This window comes from Puma concolor, chromosome A2 (genome assembly GCF_028749965.1).
Source record: "Puma concolor isolate L17-30 chromosome A2, mPumCon1.1.hap2, whole genome shotgun sequence".
In the NCBI taxonomy this organism is placed as follows: domain Eukaryota; kingdom Metazoa; phylum Chordata; class Mammalia; order Carnivora; family Felidae; genus Puma; species Puma concolor.
In genome coordinates this window covers 6,003,119-6,029,873 of record NC_141668.1, presented here as the reverse complement: position 1 = coordinate 6,029,873, position 26,755 = coordinate 6,003,119, and the positions used below count along the sequence as shown (strand labels likewise).

Sequence of the window (26,755 nt, the reverse complement as noted above, 5' to 3'; positions counted from 1 at the left end):
AGCCAGGTGAGGGCAGGGAAATGCGGGGGGGGGGGGGATTTGTTGGCCAACTTATTTGAAGTTACACCCTAAAGACCCAGAATTACACTCGGGGATCCTCAACCCCTTCAAAATGCCTTCAGAGGTCAGACGAAGAACCAAGGGAGTGTTCTGCCCGGAGAGCCCTTTTGCCTGCAGCCTGATTTCCTAGGACCCTGGTTGTGCTCCTGCCTGTCACTGTCCACTCAGGCGCCCACTGTCAATCTCCTGAAAGGCCAGAGTGGTCCAGGATAACCTTCCTTTACCGCTGGCTTAACAAGGGACCTAGATATCCCCTTCCTACCAAATCTCTACCCGGCTTCCCCCATAGACTCACCAGTCTGTCCACTAACGTCCAAAACCCCTCGCTCGTTCCCATTTCTAAGCCTCTGCTCCCACACTGTTCTTTTGCCCAGAACCCCTCTACTGCTCCTCTGCCTGTCCAGATCACATTCATCCTTTAAAGCTGAGCATGGGCCCCACCTCCTCCAGGAAGCCTTCCCTAGTTCCACTCCTGCGCACCAACCTTTCCCTTCTTTGAATGCCCATTGCCATCGATGCTATGCGGTGAATTGGCACTTGCCTGACCAGCGTCTGAGATGGTAGGTCTGGCTTCCCAAATGTGGTCCCCTGACATCAGGATCCGGTCTTTACGTCCTGCTACCTTCCCCCATGCCGGGACACAGGGGCTCACCATCAAATGCCTGCTAACTCTTGCAACCACCCGAAGCCCAGTGGGCCAGTGAACGGAGCTCACACTCTGCCACTTACCTGAAGGTGTGAGTCCCCATGGGCACCCCCACCCACTGTGGGTGCTTCCCGCACGGGCATGTGAGACCCCAAACCTTAGAGGTTCTGGGGGACTGGGGCAGGGGCGGTCACCTTTAGGCTCTGTGTAAAGCTCAGAGTTCTCAACTCTCAGAGAGGCCTTCTGGGGCAAGAAGATAGCAAAGAGGCTGACAGGCACCCCAGCTCGGGCAGCTAAGTTTGAGGGGGATATGAAGGACAGCGGGAATGCCCAGCATTGGGGAGGGGACTGGTCTTGGTGGTGGGGGAGACTGCAGGAGGTGGTCAGACCAAGGGCCCTGGTGGTACCCAAGAAGTGGTGAGTGTCACCCAAGTCCAAAGATGACTCCCTCCTGAGCCACCCCAGCACCAGCCCCGGCTCCCCCAGCCGCTTCGCTGGGAGACACCCTTATGCCAGCACAGACAGCAGATACATAATGCATACAGGCCCCTCGGGCACACACATGAGTGCAAACGCTGGAGGCACAAGGAACCACACGGATTTGCACGCACAGGCACATCTTGACCACCTCCCAGCCCACTCACAAGATGTGATTGACCAGGCGCGGGCCAGCGGGCACGTTGGCCTACTGCTTTTACAGAGGCGACCCTAGGTGTGCGGACCCGGGGCGGGGAGCCTTCAGACCAGACAGCAGAGGCGCAGGTGTGGGTGCCCGGAGCCCCCACTCGCATCTCACAAAGGCCAGGATCCCCAGCTGCTCAGCCCCAGAAGAGCGCTCAGCAGCGCCACGGCCACAGCCACAGGCCCGGGGGAGGTGGAGGCCCCGGGAGAGCCCCGATTCCAGCTGGCAGGGGGCCTTCCTCCCAGCCCAGCCGGGCCCCTAGCCCCGGCCCGACCGGCCCAGGCCGTGCTCCGGGCAGACCGTGCGCGTGTCCGGGCAGAGGGCGGCCGCCCTGCGGCGCGGAGCCGGAGTCCCCCCTGCCGTCCCCCCATCTCTCCTTCCCTCCGAAGCACCACCAGCACCAAATGGCAAAGCGCCTCTCCCCGCTCAGGGAGAGATGCGCCGCGGCCGGCGGGACGGGCTCGGCGGCCCCCCTCCACGGCGCCGGAGCGGAGGGCGGCCGGGCGCGGGGGGCACGTCCCGGCCCGCGGCCGCCCGCCCTCGCCCTCGCCCGCCCCGGGCCCGGGCAGCGGCGGGAGCCGGACGGGAGCCGGCCCGGGCATGCGCACTGCGGCCTCCCTCCCGGTGAAGGTCAGCCCAGGGCCTGGCTGCAGGACTCGGTGGCGGCGGGGGAGGCGGAGGAGGGAGGAGGGATGCAGCGGAGAGACTTAACTCCTTCCCTGCGGGAAGATGGGCAGCGAGGCTGAGGCCGGAGCCCGCTGGTCCCACCCTCCCCGCCTTCAGTGGAAGTCCTGTTACGGGGACCCGGCTCTGGGGGGAGGGGGAGGAGGGGCCGGGGAGGGAGGATGGAAGAAGGAGGCTAGGAGGAGAGGAGGGGAGCTGGGAAGGGGAGAGGGAGGAAGGCGAGGGAGGAACAAAGGAAATCAGACTGAAGGGAGAGACCTCTTTCTGCTGCCCCCTTTTCTGTATACCCCCAGCAATATTACCCTCACTGACTGGGGCGTGAGCCTGTGTGTGTGTGTGTGTGTGTGTGTTGTGTGTGAGAGAGACAGACAGACAGACAGACAGACAGACAGACAGACGGAAAGTGCCCACCTGGAGCTGTCAGGCTAAGGACCTCTGATCTCTGTGTTCTGGCCCATTGCTAACCAGCTCCCACCTTCTCCTCTGGTCACTAAACCCAGGACATGCAGGGGTCCCAGAGGCGGCTCTGACCCAGCCTACCTGCCTGGCCTCAATCCCGGGCCCCCAAGGAACCCCTGCTAGACCTTGGGGCCAGGCCCAGTCCCCAGAGACGGGTGGAGGGGAGCCTGCACCTTAACCCCCCACCTCTGGTGAGGAACTTCTCCCAGCCAGCAGACCGGACAGGCCCAGGATGTCTCGTGGCACAGTCCTCCTCCTCCAGGCTGCCCCCACTACTCTTCCCAGGCCAGAGCAGCGCTGGGTGCCTCTCCCTTTGCGCGAGAATGTTTCTGTGGCTGGACACCCCCTGCTACTATCAAGGGGGCCCTCTGTCTCTTTGTGTGACTTTGCCTTCCCGTGTCAGTTTTGCAAACACACGCAAGAAAGACAAATATGATAGAAAGAAGCAAAAAACATAACACAAAGAAAACCAAAGATAAACGAGGACACCAAGATAATTGTGTGACCTTGGGCAAGTTGTTCTACCTCCCTGCCCCTCAGCTTTCTCGGGAGTAAAAGGAGGCGTAGGCAGATGATTCCTAGGGCCTTCCTGTCCTGAAATCCAAGGATTCTGTAAGACAGAGACAGGAACCAAGGCAGACCAGGCGGGAAGGAGAGGGAGACAGAAACAGAGAGAAACAGGCCCACACCATTTAACCAAAGGCGTTAACCCGAGGTGAGACCTGGTCCTTGTCACTCACACTGCCATTGAGCCTTTACCACTGTGCAGTCAGCCTCCTGGGAGCAGGGCAAGGCCTTGCCCGGGTCCCCAGGGTCCTGCTCAGTTAGCAGGTGTACGAGAAAGATAAGTGGCACGATTGAGTCCTTCCTCTCTTGTTATGCGGGGGGTTTCGTCAGTCTAATGGGGTGCTCTGCGGCCCCCTCTCTGACCCCCACCTACACCTCACACACGATAACTGCAAACATCAGCATGTTGAAACTGCCGGCCACAGGAGGGGTGGAGAGATGGGTCACGGGGGCCTGAGCACCCACCAGCCCAGAGGGGAGGCACATTTTGGATCTGTGGCAGCTTTGCACTCTCCCCTCACCACCGACCGCCATAAATTGGTCCCTTGGGGCCATCCATGCCCGACAGCTTACAGCACTATGAAAAAAAAAAAACAACACACAAAAAACAAACAAACAAACAAAAACGAGCCACACTGGCCTGCTCTCCATCTTGGGGAGGATGGGGAGGTATCTATACGGGATCCTGAGGTGTGCTCTAAGTCCCCTGCAGCCTAGGGGTGCCACGTGGGGCCAGCTCTGCGTGGTGCGGTGGTAGGGAGGTGCATCCTCACTCCCCAGCCAGCTCCCTCCGGACCAACACTGGCCAGTCTAGTAGATTCAGGGGCAAAAGCAAGGGATTCATGTTCTCGGGACTCGCAGGCTGTTAAGACTCCAGGTAGTGGCGAGCCTTTCCTGCCTCTGCCGGCCTCCTGAGCTGCCCATCCCAGCCAGGGCCTGGGAACGCACCCATCCCACCGTGCCCTCTGCCTGGCCGAAGCCATCACTCCTGCCCTGTTTACACCCCCATGGCTCCCAGGCTCCTGCCCTCCTTTTCCTTGGCAGACAGGAGCCGCATCCCAGCACCTCTGACTCCTCTCCTCGCTCTCCTGGAACTCAGTGCTTCCTCATGACCAGTGTCAGGACAGTCTCCTGGTGGCTTAATGTCCTGCCCCTTACACCGCCCCCCCCCCCCCCCCCCGCCAGAGGAGCTTCTGAGGCCTCAGCTACTACTCTGCCCAGGTGGTCAGAGGGATTCCTGAGAACCGCTGCATTTTGCAGTCTGGGATGTCACCTGAGTGAAGAAAACTGAGTAGAATAAACAAAAACAAAAACAAGACAAAACTTCATGTCCTTAAAGAATTTTTCAGGGAAATTAAGCCAAATGCCACCGTGCATGGACTGTGTAGATAAAACATGCCTGGAAGCCACACGCAGACCTGGTCTCCCAGGTATCTTCAACTCCATTAGGAGTCAAGGGTGGGCCGTGCAGGAGCTGAGGGGGCTGAAAAAGCCATGCCCTCTCCTCCTCACACGACACTCTGTCTCTCCCATGGTCTGCCTTGAGTGCACCTGCCTTCCTGCCATGATGTGTTCTCCTTGCTCGTGTCAGGCACCACAGAAGGCCCCAGACTCCCCTCACCGGTACCCTCAGCTGCATAAGGCTCTGTGTAGCCCCTCTTCTCCCAGTTCCCGACCTGAACCCTTCCACTGCGCGGTCTGTCACAGATAAAACTTTCCAATACACTTGGCCGCTTCCGTGAACATCGCTTTTGCTTTCTTGTAGCAGAAGCCCTCCAGGACCCACTCCCCCCCAAACTGCCACTGTGGTGGCAGAATTTTTCCCAGAGCACCCCTACCACTGGCCTCGGGGTGGGTAGGGACCCTTCTTGCCCCTCGCAGCTGCTTCCAGAGCCCTGGCTCTGCATCTGCCGCACGTCTGGTGCCCGTTTCTCGAGGGCTCTAGCCCCTGGCTCGCTGTCCCTCCCTGACACTCGGAGACACTCACGGACTCTGTCCTGTTCTTGCTGCTCTCTGGGGATCTTCGCGGGGGGTCTTTCCACACCTCTGGTCTCTCGGTCCGTGGCCACCTCTCCTCTGGAAATTCTCCACCCTCCCTCAGCCACCTGCTCCAGGGTCACCTCCTGGGTCTGGTCACTCCAGTGGCCCCTCACCCCCTTATCAGTCCGAAGCAGCTCACTCTGACTGCCACCCTGTCTCCTTCCAGCTCACTGTGCCCAGCTCCCTGATGCCCAAAGCCCGTGACTCCACTGGAACCGCTGGTCCATTTCTCTGACCTGCACCCCTCATCACAATGAGACTGTTACATATGATCCTTTTTTTTTTTTTTTAAATGATAAAACACATAACATAAAATTTACATTTTAACATGCTTTGCACATACATACTCTTGACTCTCTTACTTAAGTGTTCAATCCAGTTTCGCCAACTCCTCCCCTGTCCCCGGGACCTGAAGGTGGCTGGAGAAAGACACACGGCCACCCTGACCAGGTCTCGCTGTCAGTTCAGGAGCACCGACTTCACCTGGCCTCCTGCTGCCCAGCCGTCCCCCTGTCCCTCGTCCACGCACACCCCCTCCCACTCCGCTTCCTACACGAGTCTCCACATCTTCTCCCCTCCAACCTCCAGCTCCTCCCCCACTCCTGCTCCCAGTTGAGGCCCTGGCTTCTCACCTCACGGAGACACAGAAGCTTCTAAAGAACTTTCACCTAGCCACCTCAGGGCATGCTTCCAGTCAGTTAAAGCATCCGACTTTGGCTCAGGGCAGGATCTCATAGTTTTGTGAGTTCGAGCCCCGCATCAGGCTCTCTGCTGTCAGCGCCCTGCCTCTGCCCCGACCCCACTCATGCTTTCTCTCCCTCTCTGTCTCAAAAATAAACACTGGGGCGTCTGGGTGGCTCAGTCGGTTGAGCGTCCGACTCTTGGTTTCCGCTCGGGTCATGATGTCGTGGTTTGTGGGTTCGGGACCCACACTGGGCTCTGCGCTGACCATGCGGAGCCTGCTTGGGATGCTCTCCCTCTCTCTGCCCCTGCCGTGCTCGTGCTGTCTCTGTCTCTCTCAAAATAAAGAAAATGATAAATAAATAAATAAATAAATAAGCATTAAAACAATAATAAATTTTTAAAAATTTTAAAACCAGGAGATGGTCTTTGAGGCTGGTCTATGATCAAGGATTTCATAGTCCAAGCTAGACTCGGCCTCTCTCGTGACCCCACACAGGGTACCCTCTTTACTCTTGGACTTGAATAGCTGTGGAGACGGCTGAGAGGCCCCAAAGACTTACCAGGGAGTGGGCAGAAGGGAGGAAAGGGAAGGAGTGGTCTCACAACCTTCTTGGTGCCCACCCCTCGTTTCCAGGATCCTTTGTAATTAAGGCCAGCTCGTGCCTAGCCCACCTGGATAATGAACCCCCTCTGGGTAGCCCCTCAGCCAGCCCTGACGCCCTTGCCCTTGCTCTCAGATCTGGGCTTTTGTTCTGGCCATTGCCACCTAGTCTGTCCTGGGACAGGGCTGGGAGAGGGAGGCCTTACTGCCCTACCCATCGTCCCCGTTCTTCGGGGGTCCCGTCCTCCCCCAGGCCCTGAACCCACTGCCCTGGGTGGGGTCTCTGCAGGCACCAAAGTGTGATTACTCTGAGCTTAGACCCAAGAACAGGGCTTCTCAGCCTTAGCACCATTGATATTTGGGGCTGGATGATTCTTTATTGTGGGGGCCGTCTCATGTATCGTACGATGTCAGTAGCATCCCTGGCCTCTATCCAATAAATTCTAAAAGCACTCCCCCGGCCCCCCTCCAGTGCAACAAACAAAAATATCTCCCAACATCGGCCTTTGTCCCTGGAGGGTGAAGTTGCCCCGGGGTTGAGAAGCCGTGCTCTTGAGCTGGATGGTCTTGGGTTCACACTCAGCTCAGCCACTGGGTGGCCGCAACTTTGTACAGGTTACTCGACCCGTCTGAGCTCCATTTTCCCTGTCTTCAAGACAGGGAGCCCTACGCCTGACTCACTGGTAGATGTGAGGATTCAGACGAGGTCGTGTTATGTCGGGAATTCAGCACGGCGCCTGCCACAGAGGACACATTTAACAAGTAATCGCTGCCATTACTGGATTCCTGATGCTAAGCTGGCCCGAGCCTGCGGGGCTTGGCTGCCTCTGCTCTGCCTTATCTCTGGGTCCTAGCGGTCCTGCTGTCGAACAACCCCCAGTTGGGAGAGTAGTGAAAACAGGGGGCCCCCAGAGCCCCCCAGCTGTGGGACCGTCCCACATACCATGGAGGGTACCTCTGAGGGGTCAGCCAGGCAATTATTCACAGTGGCTAATTCTGGTGGCTCTGGGAGTCCGTGAAGAGTCTGGGTTCCACCCAAACCACCGGAAGCTTCCTTGAGCACAGAAAGTGGCATTAGTCTGCAGGGTGGGTCTTACACGGGAAGCCTGTGTGTGCAGCCCAGAAACTTGGTAAAGGGCTGCAGGAGAGGAGGGCAGGGAAACATTCCGAAGCCACCAGACGGAGCAAAGCACCTGCATTCACACCTAAGAAGAATTCTACAGGAGACCACCGGGCCAGGAGAAGCTGAGGTTTAAGAGCTGCCAAGGGAAGCATCTGGAAGAAAAGCAGGGAGGGCCTCCTCGCACGCCTGTCCCCTTCCTCGTCTGCCGTCCTGCCGCTCACTTGGCGGGCAGCTCCTGTGTGACTGTTCAGTGCAAAGGGCGGCTCGGCCACACAATAGACACGATGCAGCCTCGGCCCTCGGGACACAAGGAGGACTGGCCCGGGGCTGGAGGGGCTCCCGGCATCCATATGGTGAGAGGCTCACGTCCACCCCTGCACGCAGGACAGCGGCCGCTCTGGCAAGGGGTCGGGGGCGTGCAGGAGCAGCACGCCCCACGCCAGAGCCCTGGGCTTCCTTACAGGGAAGAGAGGCATTCAGCTCCCACCAGCTGGCCCTGCAGAGGGGCCGTGGCTCGCAGGTGGCTGGCCTGTGGCAGGGGCGGGGAAACCAGCAGCAGCAGCCATGCCCGAGGGTGATCCTGGTCCTGGCGGAGGGGGCCGTGGAGCCAGCTGTGGGGTGCGCCGGTGAGTGCCTGCAGTACCTGCGGGGACAAGGGGCTCAAGGCCCCCTTTGGCTCTGCCCGTCCCCACTCGAGGAAAGCTAGAGCCAGGCGAGGAGCTGGCGTCCCGGTGGCCACGGGGCCCAATGGATTACACCTTGGCTCCTCCTGCGGTGGACACGACCCTGGGTCACCGCCCGGACGCTCTGGCTACCTAGAGCTCATCTTCTTCCTCTTCCATGAGACGCGGCTCCAAACTCTGAAGGCAGCCCTCGCGGTCCCCTCCCCCCGGGCACAAGTTGAGTTGTGTCTCCCCCAGCAGAACTCATTTGCTGGAGTCCTAACCCCCCCACCTTCAGAATGTGTTCTTATTGGGCGATGGGGTCTTTACGGAGGTAATCAAGTTAAAATGGGGCCATTAGGGTGACCCTAATCCAGTATGACTGGTGTCATAAAATAGGGGAAACTGGGACACGGGGACAGATACACACAGAGTGAAGACTGAAGTGTGGGAGACAGCCATCTGTAAGCCGAGGAGCGAGGCCCGGGCCAGATCTTCCCTCACGGCCTCAGAAGGACCCGAGACCCTGTTGACTCCTGGACCTCGACATCCCGCCTCCAGAAAATACGTTTCCATTGTTTAAGCCGCCCAGCCCGGTACTTTGTTACAGCCTAGGAAACGAATCCACCCCCTAACACTGCTTTCAGTACTCCTGTGTGGGCCCTCCTGTGGCCTGCCTGCCAGTCCCAACTGCCACCGGTCTCTCCCCTTACGTCCCCTGGCTTGGCCGAAGCCATGCAAAGCTTGGGGCTTTGCAACGTGGGGCTCGAACCTACAATCCCGAGATCAAGAGCCGCTGGCTCCACCGACGGGGCCAGCCAGGTGCCCCCCCCCCCCCAATTCTCTTCCTACTCTCATTGTGCCGAAGCACGTCTCCCATTCCCTGCTGGTAAAACTGCCTATTTGGACTCAAGAACAGATACTTATATTTATTCCGTCTCATAAGAATTAGCCCATTATTCTAGCTCGCGATCTTTCAAATCCCCGTTCTGTTATCCGCTGTATCTGTCATCCTGTCCAGCTGTGTGTCATTCACAAATCCCTGAACATGACCTTCCCTGGGTCTGTGCTGACTATTCTGGAAAAGGACAGGCATCAGGACAAAGCCCTCTCTCCAGACAGCCTACAACCTCTGAGGCTAGTCTTCAATTGGCAGCAAATGGCCTCAATCATAGAAACATCCAGTGACGTGCCGCAGTGTCACGTTGCTGGTTTAAAATCGGCCGCGGTGGGAGTATTTATGCCATGGAAATTGGCAAATAGTACAAATCAGATTTCAGCTCCCCCTTCCCACCCCGTCAGGAGCCGGTTGTTAAATATTTACCAGCACACTACTGCGTCCAGCCCACGTCTATGTGTCACGCTCCAGATATTGGGAGAGACTTTGTCAAACCCCTTCAAATGAACACGTACATCTTTACGGAGCTCCATAGCCTACAAAATAGTTTGGTATGCATTATTTAATTTGGTTCTTTCAACATCCCAGGGAGTTAAACGGCTGGATATTACTATACCCATTTTATTTTATTTTTTATTTTTTTTAATGTTTATTTTCGAGAGAGAGAGAGAGAGAGAGAAACAGAGTGCAAGGTGGGGAGGGGCAGAGAGAGAGAGGGAGACACAGAATCCGAAGCAGGTTCCAGGCTCGGAGCCGTCGGGACAGAGCCCGACGCGGGGCTCGGACTCACAAACCCTGAGATCATGACCTGAGCCGAAATCGGACGCTTAACCAACTGAGCCACTACTATACCCATTTTAAAGATGAGGAACACAAGGTTAATGACTGATTCAGAGCCAGAGAACTAGTCAAAGGTGGGCTCAAACCCGCCATGTTCTGATCTCAAGGTCGTGTTCCTTTCGGCTCACCAAATGCCCCCCCCCCCCACCCCAGCCGCCACCGTTAGTTGTCAAAGTTGCCCTGAATGCCCTCACCGGCCACTGCTCTGGGATTAAAACACAGACAAACTGTGAGGGGGATTCTACCTGTGGTCCCTCCCATTCACAACACGTCATTGGGATCCTTGTTTCTACCTGGGGGAGAACCCTCAAGTTTTCAACAAGCCTCTTTGCATTTTGCTTAAAATTCATCGTTGACAAGAGGTTGTCTAAAGTGACCGCAGCTCAATGCAATGTCTCTCAGGGTGGGGCCCTCGATGGAGTTCTCAGGGCTAGGAATGCTGACTCAGGGCTCTGGGCCAGAGGGCTAGAAGAGGTACCAGGTGGGTGGTGACCGCAGGAGGGGAGCCCAGGGAGGAAGTTGCAGAGTGGGCAGGCAGACCGGTGTTACTTTGCCCACACTGTGTCTTCAACACTTTTTAAGGGGCGCCTGCGTGGCTCAGTCAGTTAAGTGTCTGACTTTGGCTCAGGTCATGATCTCACGGTTTGTGGGTTCGAGCCCCACGTCAGGCTCTGTGCTGACAGCTCACAGCCCGGAGCCTGTTTTGGATTGTATCTCCCTCTCTCTCTCTCTCTCTCTCTCTCTCTCTCTCTGCCCCTCCCCTGCTCACGCTCTGTCTCTCTCTCAAAAATAAATAAACATTTAAAAAATTTTAAAAAACGCTCTTTAAAATCTCAAAAATTGAGAGATTTCACACCAACAGCCAGATTTCCAGAAGCTCTCAAAAAACTGGAAATCTGGCAACACAAGCCCACCGATGCACTTGGAAACAATCAGAGAATGCTAACAGGGGCTGTCCCTTTTTGAAGAGGCAGGGTTTCTCCAATTCACCAAGCCCCGCCCCCCCCCAATTTTAGGGGTTGCAAACTCTAAACGCCCAGGGGCCCAGCAATTAATGTAAATGAGGGGCGGGAGCTTTGTGCACCAGGACAACTAGCCTTGACCTTGGGCCTCAGTGCTGGGCCTATAGAAAGGGCTGGCTGCTTTGCCTCCTTCAGGGTCACTGTGGTTTGGGTCACGGCACACCTCGCTGTTCCTCCCCCATGGGACGCTGCCAGGCGGACCCCAACTGGGACTCTTGCACCAACACGATGAAACTGTGTTTCAGTTTCTCTCACTCTTGTGAGGACCGATCAGCTGAACCACGAAAAATCCTCCACAGTTCCTAAAACTTGCAAGAGGCTCTCAGTCAACACCGGTTGCTAGTATTCTGTGCTCGTGTGCTTGGCTCTCCTCTGTCCTGTGGGAGCTGCTCTGGGGTCTCAGGCGACAGAAGTGGGGGGCGGGGCTGTTGGGGGGGGTGCGGCGGGGGAGTCTGGTCTGGTGGGGCTGTGGTCCACCCAAAGGGCATTTTTAAAAACGTTCATCTATTTTGAGAGAGAAAGAGCGGGGAGAGGGGCAGAGAGAGAGGGCGGGAGAGAATCCCAAGCAGGCTCTGTGCTGTCAGTGCAGAGCCCGATGGGGGGCTCAAACCCATGAACCAGGAAGAGTCAGTCACTGAAACAACTGAGCCACCCAGGCACCTCCCCTCAATGGGCATTTTTCGAAAGGGTATCTAAGATGGTTTTTTCTCGAAGGAAGGGGTGAGAGTAAGACGGGGGTTGGGGTGGCAGAGTAGGGGCTCAGAGAGGAAACTGAGGCAAGAGAAGGCAAAGCAAAATAATGCTTCCTGCTGGGTGGGGTGTGGGATCTGGAGACCGAGCTGGAGCTCCGCCTCCCCTCTCCCTACCGCTGCCCTCCCCCTGCGGGGGGTGGGGGGGCCCTCCTCCAAGCCCACCCCCTTGGGCCCCTACTGTGACTTCAGCTGCCGACCCGGAGGAAATCAGAAATCTGCTCACAGCTCGGGAGAGTCAGAGGACCACAGCGCTCTCTCCTCCACCTGCCGGCTCACTTTTTTTAAATTTCCAGCTCAAAACTTTCGTAAAGGTAAAGAAGGCAGGCTTCTCAAACACGCAGACGGCGTCAGGCTGGATGGAGGGCTGCTGGCTGGGAAGCCGGGCTAAGGCTAACCAGAGAACTCTGCGTCTGAGTTCAAGATACGGGAGCGGGGAGAACGGGGTTCTCAGCGGACGGGAGGAGAGGCCCAGGGGCTTCTCACTGGCTCCAGGCCTTTCTGAACCAACAGTGTAACAGCAGTGAGAATGGCCAGCTGGGCCTGGAACCAAGGGAGACATGGTCACAGGGTCTACAGAGGACAGCTAGACGTGCTGGTGGGGAGGGCAGCACTGAGCATCACATTTTAACCCACAGGGTGACAAGGGGCTCTCTGGCATTCACGGCGTTCTGGATCTTGACCCGAGTGCTCAGTACTTAGCATCCCACCGAATCTCTATAGAAGGGGCGTCAGGTCCTACCTTACAGAGGAGCCATTGAGGCTCGGAGAACTAAGTGCCTCTGCCCACATCAGCCCAGCTGGCAAGGGGCAGAGCCCAGCCCCCAAGTCTGGGACGTTTGAAGAAGCCAGACCTGAATGTTCCTGACAGCAGACCCAGGAAGTGTGGACAACCGCCTCCAAACGTCACGGAGGCAGAAAGGGGTTTATTCTCTGTAACTCCAAAGGGGAAGGCCAGGGTCACAGGCAGGAAGATTCTCCTCATTTTAAGAACCACTAAACAAGGGGGGGTGTCTGCGAGCATGGCGAGCAGGTCCTTTCGGAGACAGACTGCCCAGCTGTGGGCCACGAGCGGCTCAGGTGTCGGCAGCTCAGGGTGGGGAGGCCGGAAAGGCCCACCCTTGCGTTGTGGGGGTGCAGAGAGGGCAGGGCTAACGGTACAAAGGGGTCTCAGGGTCATGTCAAGATCAGCGGTCAGAGCCGCCTCCCCCCCACGTCCCCACCTCATTCATTCACAAAGTGTTTTTCTGCGTTGTGCTGAACAAGACAGATGCAGGCTGTGCCTTGAAGGACCACTACCAGGGATCATTTAAATTTGGGGTACACGCTAGAAGATGTAAGGAGGTGGGACTTGATGCCTAATCGGGGGAAGGGGGGAGAAAGTCTCCCTGGAAGAAGTGGCATTCCAGTGGAGACTTGCAGGATGGACAGAACCAGGCAGGTGAAGGGAGCTGGAAGGGTGTTGCAGGCAAAGAGAACAGCATGTGCAAAGGCCCTGAGTGCCAGCAGGTGCCGGAAGCCCATGAAGACAGAAGACAGAAGAGATCAGGTCCGCGCTGCAGGAAGCTCTGGCCACCTTGGTGGGTTGGGGCTGGGAGGAGGGGCCCAGACTGAGCGGGGGAGGGCGCTACTGAGGCGTCTATCTCCGTGGTCCAGGCAGAAGACAGCAGCGGCCCCACTAGGGTGGCGACGTGAGAAATGGGTGGGCAGAATTGAGATGTGTCTAGGACATAAAATAAAATAAAATAAAATAAAATAAAATAAAATAAAATAAAATAAAATGAGGTGATTGCTCCAACAGAGAGAGAAGGAAGGGGGAGGGTCAAATGTCACTCCCAGGTGAGGGCTTGAGCTTCTGTATCACTGTCAGCAATATGGCCAGCCCCACCCCCACTGTGGAGGGGACCCTGTGTTCTTGTCTTCTTGTGTTCACCAGGAAACTTCTACTCTGTTCTCCTGGAGAGAAGACTCTGGAACAATCTTACCCCTCCTCCCAGGCCTCTTCTCCTTGGGAGGGGCTCCCTGCCTGATGAGGTGGGGGCCTGACATCTACTGGACAAGCTCCTCTCCTGGGTCGGGGGTGGTGACATCAGGGCCGTCCCCTGCAGCCTGTCCTTCCCTTGTGGGTGCATTCGCTGGCCCGAGGGAGCCCGTCTCCACCTTCCTATGCCCTAGGTAAGCAAACCCAAGTTAGGGCGTAGGGTCCGCCCGCTACATCCAGGCCTCAGGTTCCAGCTTCCTTCTCCAGCCCGCAACAGACACGCATGCCTACTTCTCGGTGGGTTCGCGACCTAGGGCGTAAGGCGTGTGACTGGTCTCACCCTGTACCCAAACTCACCTGCTGGGCATATGTGCGGATGGAGGTCTCTGTTTTCCTGCAAGGATGCTACGCTTCCCCAAGAACGTGACTGGACTTAATTCCCGATTTTAAACAGACCTCCCCGCTGCTGGATGCTTCTCAGAAATGTTGTGACCGTTAGCGTGTAACCTGAAGGCGTGCAGTGCACTTCTCCGGGTGTGCTAGCTTCGGGTTGGGATCGAGCACGATCAGCGATGTTTACATGGCGGCCCGCTATTGTGTTGCTCTTTGCCTGGGCCCCGGGGAAACCTGCGGTATTGCTGAGGACATCGCTTAGCTCTGGTCACCCAGTGTCCCTCTCGTGCCATCACACAGGAGAGACTTCCTGGGGTCTCATGGCCCCAAATCACAGTGTCTCTGAGCCGGTGGCGTTTGGTTCTCTGGGCAGCGTGAATGACACCCGTGCTCCTGTTTTCCCACCGCGGAAGGGGCCCCAGGGCCTCACGGCTTGTGTCTCGCGCGCTAACCTTATCTGCGGCTGCAGCACATCTTCCTGCCCCTCGGGTCCCCACGTCCTGCCTTCCTCACTACGTGTGTCTTTGCAAACTACCTCCAACCCTTTCTGGGGTGGGGTGGAACACAGGCCCACTTTCCGGCGTCCTCCTGTCCCCGCCTTTCTCCCCTCCCCACAGCATGCTGCTCCTCGCTCCGGGCCCCAGAATGTTCTTCGGTCTGAAAAGAAGGTTGACACGGGAGATGATCCAAGTGTGCAAATTCCGGGAAAGGCATGAGCGGGGGACACATGCTCGTAAGACACGTTCTCGGATCTCCCGGACGTAAGTTTAGGTAACAAAGAAATGGGTTTCACAGCTTGGGAAGCAAACGAAGGAGTGGGCCTGGCTGAGGTGGGCAACTGTTCTCCCACGGGGTCCTCATCCGCGACCGGGGGTCTGCACACCCCTCACCCGCGCGGGGACACCAGGGACACGGCCGTGGCCCCCACCAGGCGTCCCTCAGCTGCACGCCCACCAGATGCGGTGATCTGAGAGGCCTCCGAATCCTGCCAAACCCGAGGGCCATTCACTCATCCTGGGTGTCTGTAACCCAGCCTTCTCTCGTGACACCTCCTCCAGGGACACCCCCTCCCGGTGACACCTCCAGCTCATTACCTCCGCCACTTAACGCTCGCTAATAACGAGCTCTCGCCTGCAATCACGCTGCCAGCGCTCGGGGCAAAGACAGCCTCCAGCTGCTTGCACGCCTGGGCTCGTGCCGACCGTGCTGTCTAGACGGTAGCACGGGGCCTGTCAGCATCCAAATGACAGCACGTGCCCAAGCCGCCGAGCGTCAAAGCCGGCTCCTTGCCTGGGATGGCACATGCTGAATGTGACTCTAAAACAAAACGCCAGAAACTTCCCGCAGCACCTCCCTCCTTACCCCCTTTGTCACATAGACAGGTTGGGACTCCCGAGTCCCTAGGAATCTCAGGGTGGACCCTCAATTCTCCTTGTGACCGGGCTGCTCCAGGACCACGTGTTGCTAGGATGTACCCAGAGCACTCAGCCTCCCACCCTCCCCCCCCCCCAAGAGCTTCTCAGGCCTCCCCTCCTCAACGGCCCATCCTTCAGGGTGATCACCTCCTTCAGGCTGGGTCTAGAACAACCCAGCTCTCTCTGTTGGAGAGCCCCGTTAGGGCTTAGCTCAGCGTACCCCAGACCAGCCATGATGTACAAGGACTCGCCACGTGGGGACCTGGCTGTGGCGTACCTCCCGGGGACCCCAGCTGCCCCCCCCATCAGCCCCACCTACTAGGCAGGCCTCCACCCTCAGACAGCCTCAGACAACTTTAGAGTTGCCCCGAAAACGCACCAGGGTTCACCTTTTCTTTAGGATTCTGCATGAAAAAGCCAAGCCCTGCTAGCTGGGGGAACAGGCCCACACTTAACACAAGGCAGCGGTTAGGTTGTGGGGCAAGGGGCAGGACCTCTGTTTGGGGGCTTGACTTTCCTGCACAGCATTGCATTTGTTTCCACAGTGACCAGCACTGGGTGACAGCACCAGGCTCCCCCAGCAGCCGGTGACAGCACCGTTCTGGGCCGGCGGCAAAGGCGGGGGGGTGGGGGGAATGGGCTGCCCTGACCTTCAGAACAGCCCAGGCAGGAGAGTAAGTTCGTCCGCTGCTTCTGAGGAAGGAGGAGCTGAGGAAGACACCCTCATTACACCCACTCCCTGGATCTCTGAAAGCCCACTTCAAATTGTTCCTTTCAAGGCCTTCCCCCTCCTCCACAGGCCTGAGGCCTGAACTGTCTGCTGGGCACTTCCCTCGGGACCTCCTAAATCCATTCCTCCTGCCGGATTATGGTTCCTGAGGGCCGGGACTAAGTCCCTAACACCCCCAGGGCCCCACGGCGCCCAGCCTGTCACAGGGGACTCCCGCTGGTGAGGTGGCCAGAATGGCGGGTGGGGGCTGGGCAGGAAGGACTCAGACCAGAACCGCAGGCCTCCCGGACCAGGAGCCAGGCCAGCCTCCTCGCTCTCTGCCAAGAGGAGGCTCAAGAAGGTCCAACTCACGCGCAAGGGGCCTGGAGTCCCTGTGCGCTTGAGGCCCGCCTACTGAGGCCACGCCACAGGCTGCCGCAGCCACCCCCTCCCGCCAGGAACAAACCCCCGCCGGGGTTCTGGAAGCCGTGTAGAGGGTGGCCACCGCATGTCCGGAATTCGTTTTCTACAGCCCTGGCGTGTCGGGCAGAAGCAGGCCCCTCCCAGCTAGCAGAGAGCGTGTGTGCACACGGTGTGCATGTGCGTGCACGAGCACACACACGGCTGAGCACAGAGGAGGTGGGGCAGCGTGTCTGTGGATGAGGAGGAAGTGAAAGAAACCAGAGCCCCAGACCACTTTCACCTGAACCAAAAGCTGGTTTCGGGCTCACTGGTTCCTGGCTCAGACTGGCTTTGAAAGGCAGGAGCGGGGAGCCAGGAGGTGAGGGCGCTCAGAAGAGGCGGCGGAAGGGTGGAAGGAGATGTCACCAGGGTCTGGGGAGTGGCCGCAGCAGTGGGAGGGGGTGACCAGAAGCACTGTCACGGGCCTGGCTTGGGGCCGAAGTGCCAAGAGGCGGCCTTGGGGTAAGACTGGAGGCCAAGAGCCAACACCTCTCGGGGGGGGGGGGGTCCCAGGGCTCCTGCTCCTGGGTTTGGAGGGGGCAGCGCCTACCTGTACCACGGCGGGTGGGTGCTGAAGGCCTGGAGTCATAGGTGGCGGGGTCCTGCAGCGGGGGAGTCATCCAGTGCCCCCTCGGTGCCCGGGCCCAGAGCCCACTGCACCTGCAGCACCAAGGGCCATTGTGAGGAGAATCTGAAAGGAGAGGGCAGTGGGAGGGGTGGCCCAGACCCTGAGCCCCAAAGGCAGAGTCCAAACGGACCTCTGAGGGCCGATGAGGGAGTCTGAGGGGGCCAGCTGGGTGGACCACAGTCTGTGACAAGGAGGTCCGAGAGAGAGAACAGGAGGGGTGCAGAAAGGGACCAGGACGGAGGTGACAGGCAAGTGGGAGCACTGTGAGAGCAGGAAGCAGTCGGCAGAGACCAGGTCTTGCAGGACTGAGCTAGGACAGAGCAGAGCAGAGAACCCAGGCAAGACCCAGGCCCGGCAGGGGAGGCCAGTTTGGGGGACAACAGGGTGGCCACAGGCAGCGAACGGGGAGGGGGGGCAGCCAGGCATCGGAGGCATAGGGCACGACCCGGAGGCCCGGATGGGACCTGGATGGCTTCTGGAGCCCAGGGACATCTGAGGGAGTCCGAGGGGTGGCGGGCAGGTAGAGAAGGCCTGTTCGTGACCCGCCCGCTCTGCTCATGCTGGCCTCTCCCCGGGTGCACAGCTTTCCTGGTCCCACCCTCCTGCACAAGCAGGAAAGCCACAGGCTGGCGTCGGAACCCACTTTGTGAACCGGAGTCCTTGAGCAGGGGGGGTGTGGGGAACGAGGAAAAGGCAATGCTATAGGTATGGGGTCGGGGGGCTTGAGAGCGGTTCAGGGTCACACGTAGGTGGTGTTGGCCAGGAGGCGACTCTGACAAGTGTGAGGAGGCAGGACAGGTCATGAGAGGAGGAAGATGCCCCTGGGAGAGAGGTTACCGGCTCAGGGCTGGGGGGAGGTGCCTTACAGGAAGGCTGAAGACAGAGGGACAGCCTGGGTGGGAGAGGGGTGTCCAGGCGGGATGCCAAGTGGAGACAGGGAGGTGCCAGGCAGGGGAAAGAGGGGAGGTGCCAGGCAGAGGGGAAGGAGGGAAGGTGCCAGGCAGGGGGGGAGAGGGGAGGTACCAGGCAGGGGAGAGGTGGGGAGGTGCCAGGCAGAGGGGAAGGAGGGAAGGTGCCAGGCAGGGGAGTGGGTAGGAGGGAGAGGGTGCCAGGCAGGAGCAGGATGGCAACATGCTCGGCAGGGAGGAGGTGACAGGCGAGGGGGGGGAGTAGGTGCCAGACATGAGGGAGGAGAGGAAGGTACCAGGCAGGAGAGTGCCAGGCAAAGAGAAGGAGGGGGCGTGCAGGTGGAGGGAGGATGGGAAGGAACCAGGTACAGAAGGAGGGAAAGATGCCAGGCGGGGGGGGGGGGGGGGGAGTATTAGAGAGGAGGTAAGATGGGAGCCATGGGAGAGGTGCAAGGAAGGGGTGAGGAGGAAGAGACAGATACCCGGCTCGGGTGGGGGAGGTGCCAGGCAGGGAGAGGAAGAGAGTCAGGAGTGGGGGGAGAGATCAGGAAAGGAGGAGGGGATGACGATGCCAGGCAGGGAGGGGGAGTGCCAGGTAAGGGGAAGGCGCCAGGTAAGGGGAAGGTGCCAGGCAGGGATAAGAAGGAAGATGCCAGGCAGGGGGGGAGACCAGAGAGATGCCAGGCAGGGAGGAGAATGGGGAGAGGCTGGGGTGGGGGGGGGGGGTGGAGGGGGCTGTCAGACAGGGGGAGACGCCAGACAGGGGGGAGGAGGATGCCAGGCAGGGAGGAGGAGGGATGCCAGGCAGGCGGGAGCAGAGGAGATACCAGGCAGGGGGGAGGAGGGATGCCAGGCAGGGGGGAGGAGGGATGATGCCAACAGAGGCAGGACGGGTGCTGCCAGGCAGGGAAGGCGGGGGCGCCGGCGCAGCGCGGCCGGGCGGCGTCTCCGCAAGGGCCTGGGGGCCGCGCGGCGCGGGTCGCTCACCTGCTCCCCCGGGACCCCGGCCCGGAGCACGGCCGCCCGCTCCCCGCTCGGCGCTCGGCTCGGCCCGGCGCCTGCGCCGCTGCAGCCCGGAGCGGGGGAGGCGCAGGGAGCGTCTGCAAAGAGCGAGGAGCTTAATAATGAGTTAGGGATCAGAGCAGGCAGCGTCGCCCCATCCAGGCGAACGTGCGATCGCCACGCTCGCGCCCCGGCCAAGTTCATTGTGATTCTCAGCCTGTGCACGGAGAAGCCTTAGGTCTGTAGATGCACCTACGCGCCCGCGGATTGACACAGACTGTCAGCAGCCTAAGTGACGGCAGACATTACCTGCTCTGGATCACACAGGCTCACAGACACATTTGCGCACACACAAACACCTCCCTGGAAGGGGGGGTGGGGGCGCGGCGAGCGGGGAGTGGTGGTTCGGTTCCACTCCAGGTTCAGGGCCAGGCACTGACTGATGACACCTCTTCCGACCTTTATGCACAGGCCCTCGCCCCATATCCACTCAGATGAGCAGACTCTCGTCACCCCGTGGGGTCTCCCAGGAGTCGTCCTCCAACCACCAGTGGCAGCTAGCACAGTGCCCGGCCTACTGTAGGGGCTCGGCTCTTCCCTGCTGAGAGGGATGAGCCTCAGAGAGCCTGAGCCAAGGTCCGAGGCAGTGGGAGCCTCTGCGTGGCGGAGCCAGCAGGCAGGGACTTTTGGGGTCAGCGTCCTGCCCACCCCCCTACCAGGAAGAGCTGTGATTGAGGCCCCGGTGGAGGTGGAGACCTGTCCCCTCAGAGTCTCGCCTCTTCCCCAGATGCCTGGCCTGGCCCCATCCGGGCCACTCCTCTCACACCGTGGGCATTTGGGGATCCGGGGCCCCCAGCGCTGCCTGGGCCTGCACCGTCCCGGAGAGGAGCGGGCTTGGAGGCTTTTCCACCTCCACTTTGTTGTTGTTGTTGTTGTTGTTGTTGTTGTTGTTGTTGTTATGTTTTCCTTTTTTACGTAAAACTTTTTTCCCAATTATGTTAAAATACACATAACACAAAATTTGCCATCTTAACCGCTTTGAAGTATATAGTTCAAAGCTGTAAAGTGTTTTCACTTTGTTGTGCAGATGATCTCTGAACTTTTTCACTCAGAAAACTGAAACTCTACGCATTAAGCAATGACTCTCCATTCTCTATCCCCGGCTCTTGGGCACCCGCCGTTCTGCGTTCTGTTTCTATGAATCTGATTGCTCAAGGCCCATCGTATAAAAACCTTCATACGGTATTTGCCCTTTTGTGCCTGGCTTATTTCACTGGGCATAACGTCCTCAAGGCTGACCCCTCAAGGTGTCAAAATTTCCTTCCTTTTCCGGCTGAATGAGACTCCGCTGTATGGATATATACACGATATATACACCGTATATATGTGTATCGACCGCATTTTGTGTATCCATTCATCTGTCCATGGATAATTCGGTTGCTTCCACCTTTGACCACTGTGAATAATGTTGCTTTTACACCCCCTTTAAAACGCGTTGACATTAAGGGTGCCGGGTGGCTCAATTTGTTAAGCGTCCGATTCTCGATTTCGGCTCAGGTCATGATCTCTCGGTTCATGGGTTCATGGGAATGAGCCGTGCATTGGGCTCCACGCTGACAGCCCAGACTTGGGATTCTCTTGTCTCCCTCAATCTCTCTCTGCCCCTGTCCTGCTAGCGTTCTCTCTCTAGATAAACAAATGAACATTTAAAAAAATAAACAAACCATGTCGATACTAAACTGGACAGAAACATACTCCAGCTCAGCCCTGGAAAGCCATGCTTGATCCTCCCCAGCCCCTGTGACTCTATTTTCAAGACCCTTCCCCAGAGCACCTCAGATCTTTGGCTGCTAAAGGACCCATGGTGGCCTTCTTACCCAAATTTGCTTGCTCAATGCTCTCGATCAAACGTATTCCTGCTGACAACTCCATGCTGTCCTTCCTAGGAACATTTATCTCTTAACAAGGGACTCTTGGAAATGCAGCAAAAGGAGAGGAGGGGATAGTTTGAGGTGGGGAGGATTTGCCCAATGACTTGGGGTTGGGAGGGATGGAAAGTTGTCTGGATAGTGGGATCTGAGGGGGCCTGAAAGACTTCCCATGACCCAGACTTCACCCCCTTGGGCAGACAGGAGTCTGTTTAGAGGCAGTACACATCCGCCTGCCCTCCAGCTCTCTCCTCTCCCACAACACCAGCTACTAACTTGGCAGAATGAACCCTTCTGAGGGGTCCTGGACGGCTCAATCGGTTGAGCATCCGACTCTTGATCTCGGCTCCGGTCATGATCTCACAGTCTGTGGGTTCGAGCTCCACATCGGGCTCTGTGCTGATGGCATGGAGCCTGCTTGCGATTCTCTTTCTCTCTCTCTCTGTCTTCCTCCCTCTCTCTCTGCCCCTCCCCTATTCTCTCTTGCTCTCTCTCAAAATAAATAAACTTCAGAAGAAGAAGAAGAAGCCCTTCTGATGGGGTAGGTAGTTCGTGCTGAAGGTCAGGCAAGGTGACCAGGTCCTGACATGAGGGTATGTGTGTTGGGGGAGGGGGTCACCAGAGGAGGCCCCCAGAGGGAGGGCAGGCAACCAGGACACAAATAGGGGAAGCATCGGGCGGGCGGGCGGGCAGGCGGAGCCCTGGCCTAGGCCTGGCCAGAGGGGACAGGCAGAGGAGCCAGGTGGATGGTCCCGCCTCTTCTGGCCCTGTACCCACCCCTGCACCTCCTCTTTTCCACCTCCCACTCACAGTCTGTCCATCGGGGATAAAGTCATCCAAAGTCAAGCCCATGGCCCTTCTTTCTGACTTCCCAGGTGGGCAGGGTATGTCTCTATCCCAGTGCTTAACAGGTTGTTCTCAAGTCACCGGGCCCTTGTCCATCCCTCCTTCTGGACGGTGAGCTCCAGGAGGGTGGGACTGGTACTCGTTGGCCCAACCCAAGCCTGGTGCAGAGGCAGGTCCAGCAAATGTTTGGAGGAGGCTTCAGGCCGACAGGTCTATGGCTGCAGAAGGGGCTGGCACTGGGGACCTGGGCGGCCGGGGGGAGACTGAGCCAGAGGCTGGGTTAGACAGGGCTAGAGGTAAGGGGTGAAAGCCAGCCATTTGTGAGTCCCTGTGGCACTGCCTGTATGGCAAGAATTTGGAAATACCTAAATGCTCGCCAATAGGCGACAGATTAAATAAATTGTGTGACAGGTGTAAACAGGCGATAAGAGACAGGATAAACAGGTGACAAGATAAATACATCATTCCGTGAATGCTATCAAACAATGGGGAAGCACTCCATATACCGATAGAGCAGGATCTCAGAGATAAGGTGAGTGAAAAAAATCAAGACGTGCAGAACAGTGTGTAAAGCAAGCTAATGTGTGTGTGTGTGTGTGTGTGTGTGTGTGTGCGCGCGCACACGCACAGTCCTCTGGAAACGGTACAAAAGGAACTGGTCCCTGGTGAGGAGGTGGGGGGGGGCGGGATGGGTAGAGGAAGACTTACTCTCCACCGTGTGTTCTTTTGCGGCTCTTGAATTCAGAAGTGAAAGTTTACAAAAATCACCTCTATCATCATTCGTACTTTCCAATTAGACTTGAGCACCCACTGTGTGAAATCAGGCCACAAATCTATGTGCCTTGGATCATGAGCCTGTGTGGGACTCTTTATCTGTTCATTTCTGTTACTTGTTTTGCATTTCTGCCTCGAGCTTGTCCTGGGGCGTGCCCAGCACTGTGTGAGGCTCTGCGGGACAGGGATGAAAGAGGGGATTAATCCAGGTGAACAATTCACTAGGCCAGATGCGAGGCATAAATGCAATCACAGGGGCCACTCCCAACGCTGGAGGGGACAGAAAGAAGAATGGAGATTGCTGGGGGGGGGGGGGGGCTGGGGACAGGGGGCTGGGGAGTTAGTGTTTCATGGGGACTGAGTCTCTGTTTTTCCAGATGACAAGAGTTCTGGGGGTGGACCATAGTTAAAAATACTGTATTGCATATTTGAAACTTGTTAAGAGAGTAAATCTTAAAAGTCCTCATCTCAAGAAAGACAAGGTTTGTAAGGATGTGAGGTGATCAGCGTTAACTACACTCATCATGGCGATCCTTATCTGATCATTACATTATACAATGAAACTAAGATAATGTTATTGTTGGTTATACCTCAATTACAAATAGATAAATAAGAATAAAAATAGGGGTGCCTGGGGACGCCTGGGTGGCTCAGTCGGTTGGGCGCCCGACTTCGGCTCAGGTCATGACCCCAGGGCTGTGGGATGGGCTGCACGCCGAGCAGCGTGGAACCTGCTTAAGATTCTCTTTCCCTCTCCCTCTGCCTCTCTCCCCCCCCCCCCCCCGCTGGTGCCCCTCCCTCTTAAAACTACATAGGGTGTTTGAGTTTCCAGCAGCCCTGCAAGAAGGAAACAATTATTCAGATTTACATATGATATAACGCGGAGTTTAGGGAGGTCAAGAGACATGTCTGAGCTGGGATTCAAACGCATGTCCTTCGGGCTTCTTCCTGCCCCTGCAGGCAGCTCTGGGGAAGCAGGGCGGAAACCGGAGGGTGCGTGGACATTTCACGGAGAAGGCAGCCGGGGGGTGGAGTTTGGCCGGGCCATCCAGTCGTTTACCTGTGAACAGCAAGGGAGAAGAGGGCCCGCCAGGCAAGGAGTTGCCGGAGCCCCAGCCTGGCAGGGTGAGTGTGCAAGGCATGCCCGTGGACTGACCCGGAGCCCCGGTGAGCTGAAAGACAAGGCCGCAAAGGGACAAGCTTGCCCGGGAGTCTGGGCTGAGTCCCGGGGCCGGTAGGTGCCAGCAAGGACAGTTGCTGGCTACAATATGTAGCCTTTTCAGACTGGCTTCTTTCACAGAGTAATATGCACTTAAGGTTCCCCCATTCATATCTTCTTCTTGTGGCCTGATGGCTTACTGCTGTTGGGAATAGTATTCCATGGTATGGATATACGACGGTAATAACGATCTCTTTAAAAAAGAATTCTTGTTTGTTTGTTTCCTTAGCTTTCTGTGTACTTATAAACCCAGCCCAAGTCTCTGCTGACTATCTAAATGCCCTCTCAGGGCATCAGATTCAACAGGCTCTTCTGGAGCCTTCTGACCTATTTGGGTCTGGGCCGGTTGCCTGCAGCTGTTATCCTGGGATCTCCTCTGAATATAATCTGGGGAATTCCCTTCACCTCGCTACTGCTCTTTTATTCACTCACCGAACAGGTACTGAGTGCTTACCCCATACCTGGCATTGTTCAGGTACCGGGAGACCGCAATGAACAGAAGGAGCCAGAAGGTTTGTCCCCATTTAGAGTTTACCTTCAAATGGGAGAAATGGACCACGGGGAAGAAAAGTACGTGGGATGTTCATCCCAGGCCTCTGGGGCTGGTTCAATATGCAGAGATCAATCAATGTAATCTGCCCTATTAACAAGCTAAAGAAGAAAAAAAAATCACAAAATCACATCAATTGATGCAGAAAAAGCTTTTAATGGGGCGCCTGGGTGGTTCAGTTGGTTAAGTGTCTGACTCCGGATTTTGGCTCAAGTCATGATCTCATGGTTCACGAGATCGAGCCCCGAGTTGGGATCTGTGTTGACATGGGGAGCCTGCTTGGGATTTTCTTTCTCTCTCTCTCTCTGCTCCTCCCCTGCTCATGCACACGCTGGCTCTCTCTCTCTCTCTCAAAATACATTAATAAACATTTTTGAAAAATGAAAAAAAAAAAAGGAAAGAAAAAGCATTTGACAAAATTCAACACTCAAAAGGCAATTTGAGGAGTTCTGAGATGCCAGGAATGTTCCACATCTGCACGGTCGGGCTAGGCTGATGGCAGCTCCCAGACATGTCCATACCCTAACGCTCAGAACTTGTCAGTGTTACCTTATTAGGAGAAAAGACCTTTGCGGAGGTAATTAGATTAAGGATCTTGAGATGGGGACATTATCCTGGATTATCCTGTGAGCTCTAAACGCCCTCACAAGTGACCTTATAAGAGGGAGGCAGGAGACTGCACGCACACACAGGAGAAAGTGATGTGAAGCTGGAGAGAGAGAGATGGGGCAGAGCGGCCACCAGAAGCTGGACAAAGCAAGGGACGGATTCTCCCCTAGAGCCTCTGGAGGGAGTAGGGCGCTGCCTAAACCTCGATTTAGAAGTTCTGGCCTCCGGAACTGTGGGAGAACAAATCGCTATTGTTTTAAGTCACCCAGTTGGTGATAATTGTTACAGTAGCCACCGGCAATGAATACAACCCTACCACAGTGATAGCCTCGTGGTCACATTGTACCTGTCGTGCAAGATGTTACCATCGGGGAAAACCGGAGGAGGAATACACAAGGCCTCTCTGCCTTATTGCTTACAACTTCATGTGAATGTACAATTATCCCAAAATAAAAAGTTCAGGGGCGCCTGGCTGACTCACTTGGGAGAGCATGCGACTCTTGACCTTGGGGTTGTGAGTTCGAGCCCCACATTGGGCGTACGGCTTACTTTAAAAAAAAAAAAAAGGGTTAATTAAAAAAAAAAACCAGCAGAGAAGGGAGATTGGAGGTTTGCCTTGAAGGGAGGGGGACACCAAGGGCACAGTCCCTGGATTTACGGGTCTGGTGTGTTAGAGAAGGCTGCAATGTAGCTGGAGGGTGCCGAGGTCCCGGAGGTCCTGGCATCTGTGTGTATGGGTGGGAGGGGGGGCGGTGAGGCACGCAGGGCCTTGTGGGCTATTTTGAGGACTTTGTGTCCTACTCTGAATGAGATGGGAAACCGCTGGAGGATTTGAGCAAGGACAGACAGGATGGACCCATGTGGCTGCCATGCCGAGCAACCCCCCGTGAGGGGTGAGCCGGAAGGATGCTGAGATGCATTCATCACGAATTAGGAGGAAGGCAGGAAGCATGTTGTGTCCTGGAAGCTGAGTCAAGGAAGCATTCTAGGGCGAAAGGAGTGATCGGTTGGGTCGGATATCGTGGATGACCTCTCAAGTGGAAGCCTGGGAATCGGCCACAGGCCACAGCAGTGAAGCAGCCATTGGCGAACTTGACGACAAGAGCTTTGGTGGGCCCGCAGGGCAAAGCCTGGAGAGCCAACGGGAGAAAAGGAATTACAGACACAAATACAGACAGCCCTTTAGAGAAATGCGTCACGAAGGGGAGTAGAAAAGTGGGGCAGTAATTGGAGGAAGAAGGGGGGTGGAGAAGTTTTTCCCTAAATTAGAGGAATCAGCAGCATGTTTGTAGCTGGGAGGAAAGAGCAAGCGGGGGGGGGGGGGGGGGGGGGGAGGGTGAACCAACGCGATGCTCGGAGGGAGAGAAAGACTCCTGGAGCAATCTCCTTGAGCAGCTCAAGGGGGAGAGCACAGGCCACGCATCCTCAGTGGCAGTTTTCAACGTGGGATGTACGTTAAAATCATCCGGGGAGGGGCGCCTGGGTGGCGCAGTCGGTTAAGCGTCCGACTTCAGCCAGGTCACGATCTCGCGGTCCGGGAGTTCGAGCCCCGCGTCGGGCTCTGGGCTGATGGCTCGGAGCCTGGAGCCTGTTTCCGATTCTGTGTCTCCCTCT

At 57.1% G+C, this 26,755-nt stretch overlaps 1 protein-coding gene across 3 annotated transcripts in view; it reads right to left on the bottom strand.

The window, feature by feature from the left end:
- SMARCD3 (SWI/SNF related BAF chromatin remodeling complex subunit D3) overlaps positions 1–19,283 on the bottom strand; it is a 30,080-nt gene extending 10,797 nt beyond the window's left edge. Inside the window, exons 1-2 of one of the 3 annotated variants that reach the window (XM_086686150.1) lie at positions 19,201–19,283; positions 17,228–17,368 (exon numbers count right to left, since the gene is read on the bottom strand). In XM_086686150.1, the coding sequence (XP_086542276.1) occupies positions 17,228–17,266 (39 nt within the window). In that variant the 5' untranslated portion in view covers positions 17,267–17,368; positions 19,201–19,283. Of the gene's footprint in view, positions 1–17,227; positions 17,369–19,200 lie in introns of those variants that run through there. The other 2 variants (XM_086686157.1, XM_086686185.1) reach the window with 2 other exon arrangements.
- Between the last annotated feature and the right edge of the window lie 7,472 nt (positions 19,284–26,755).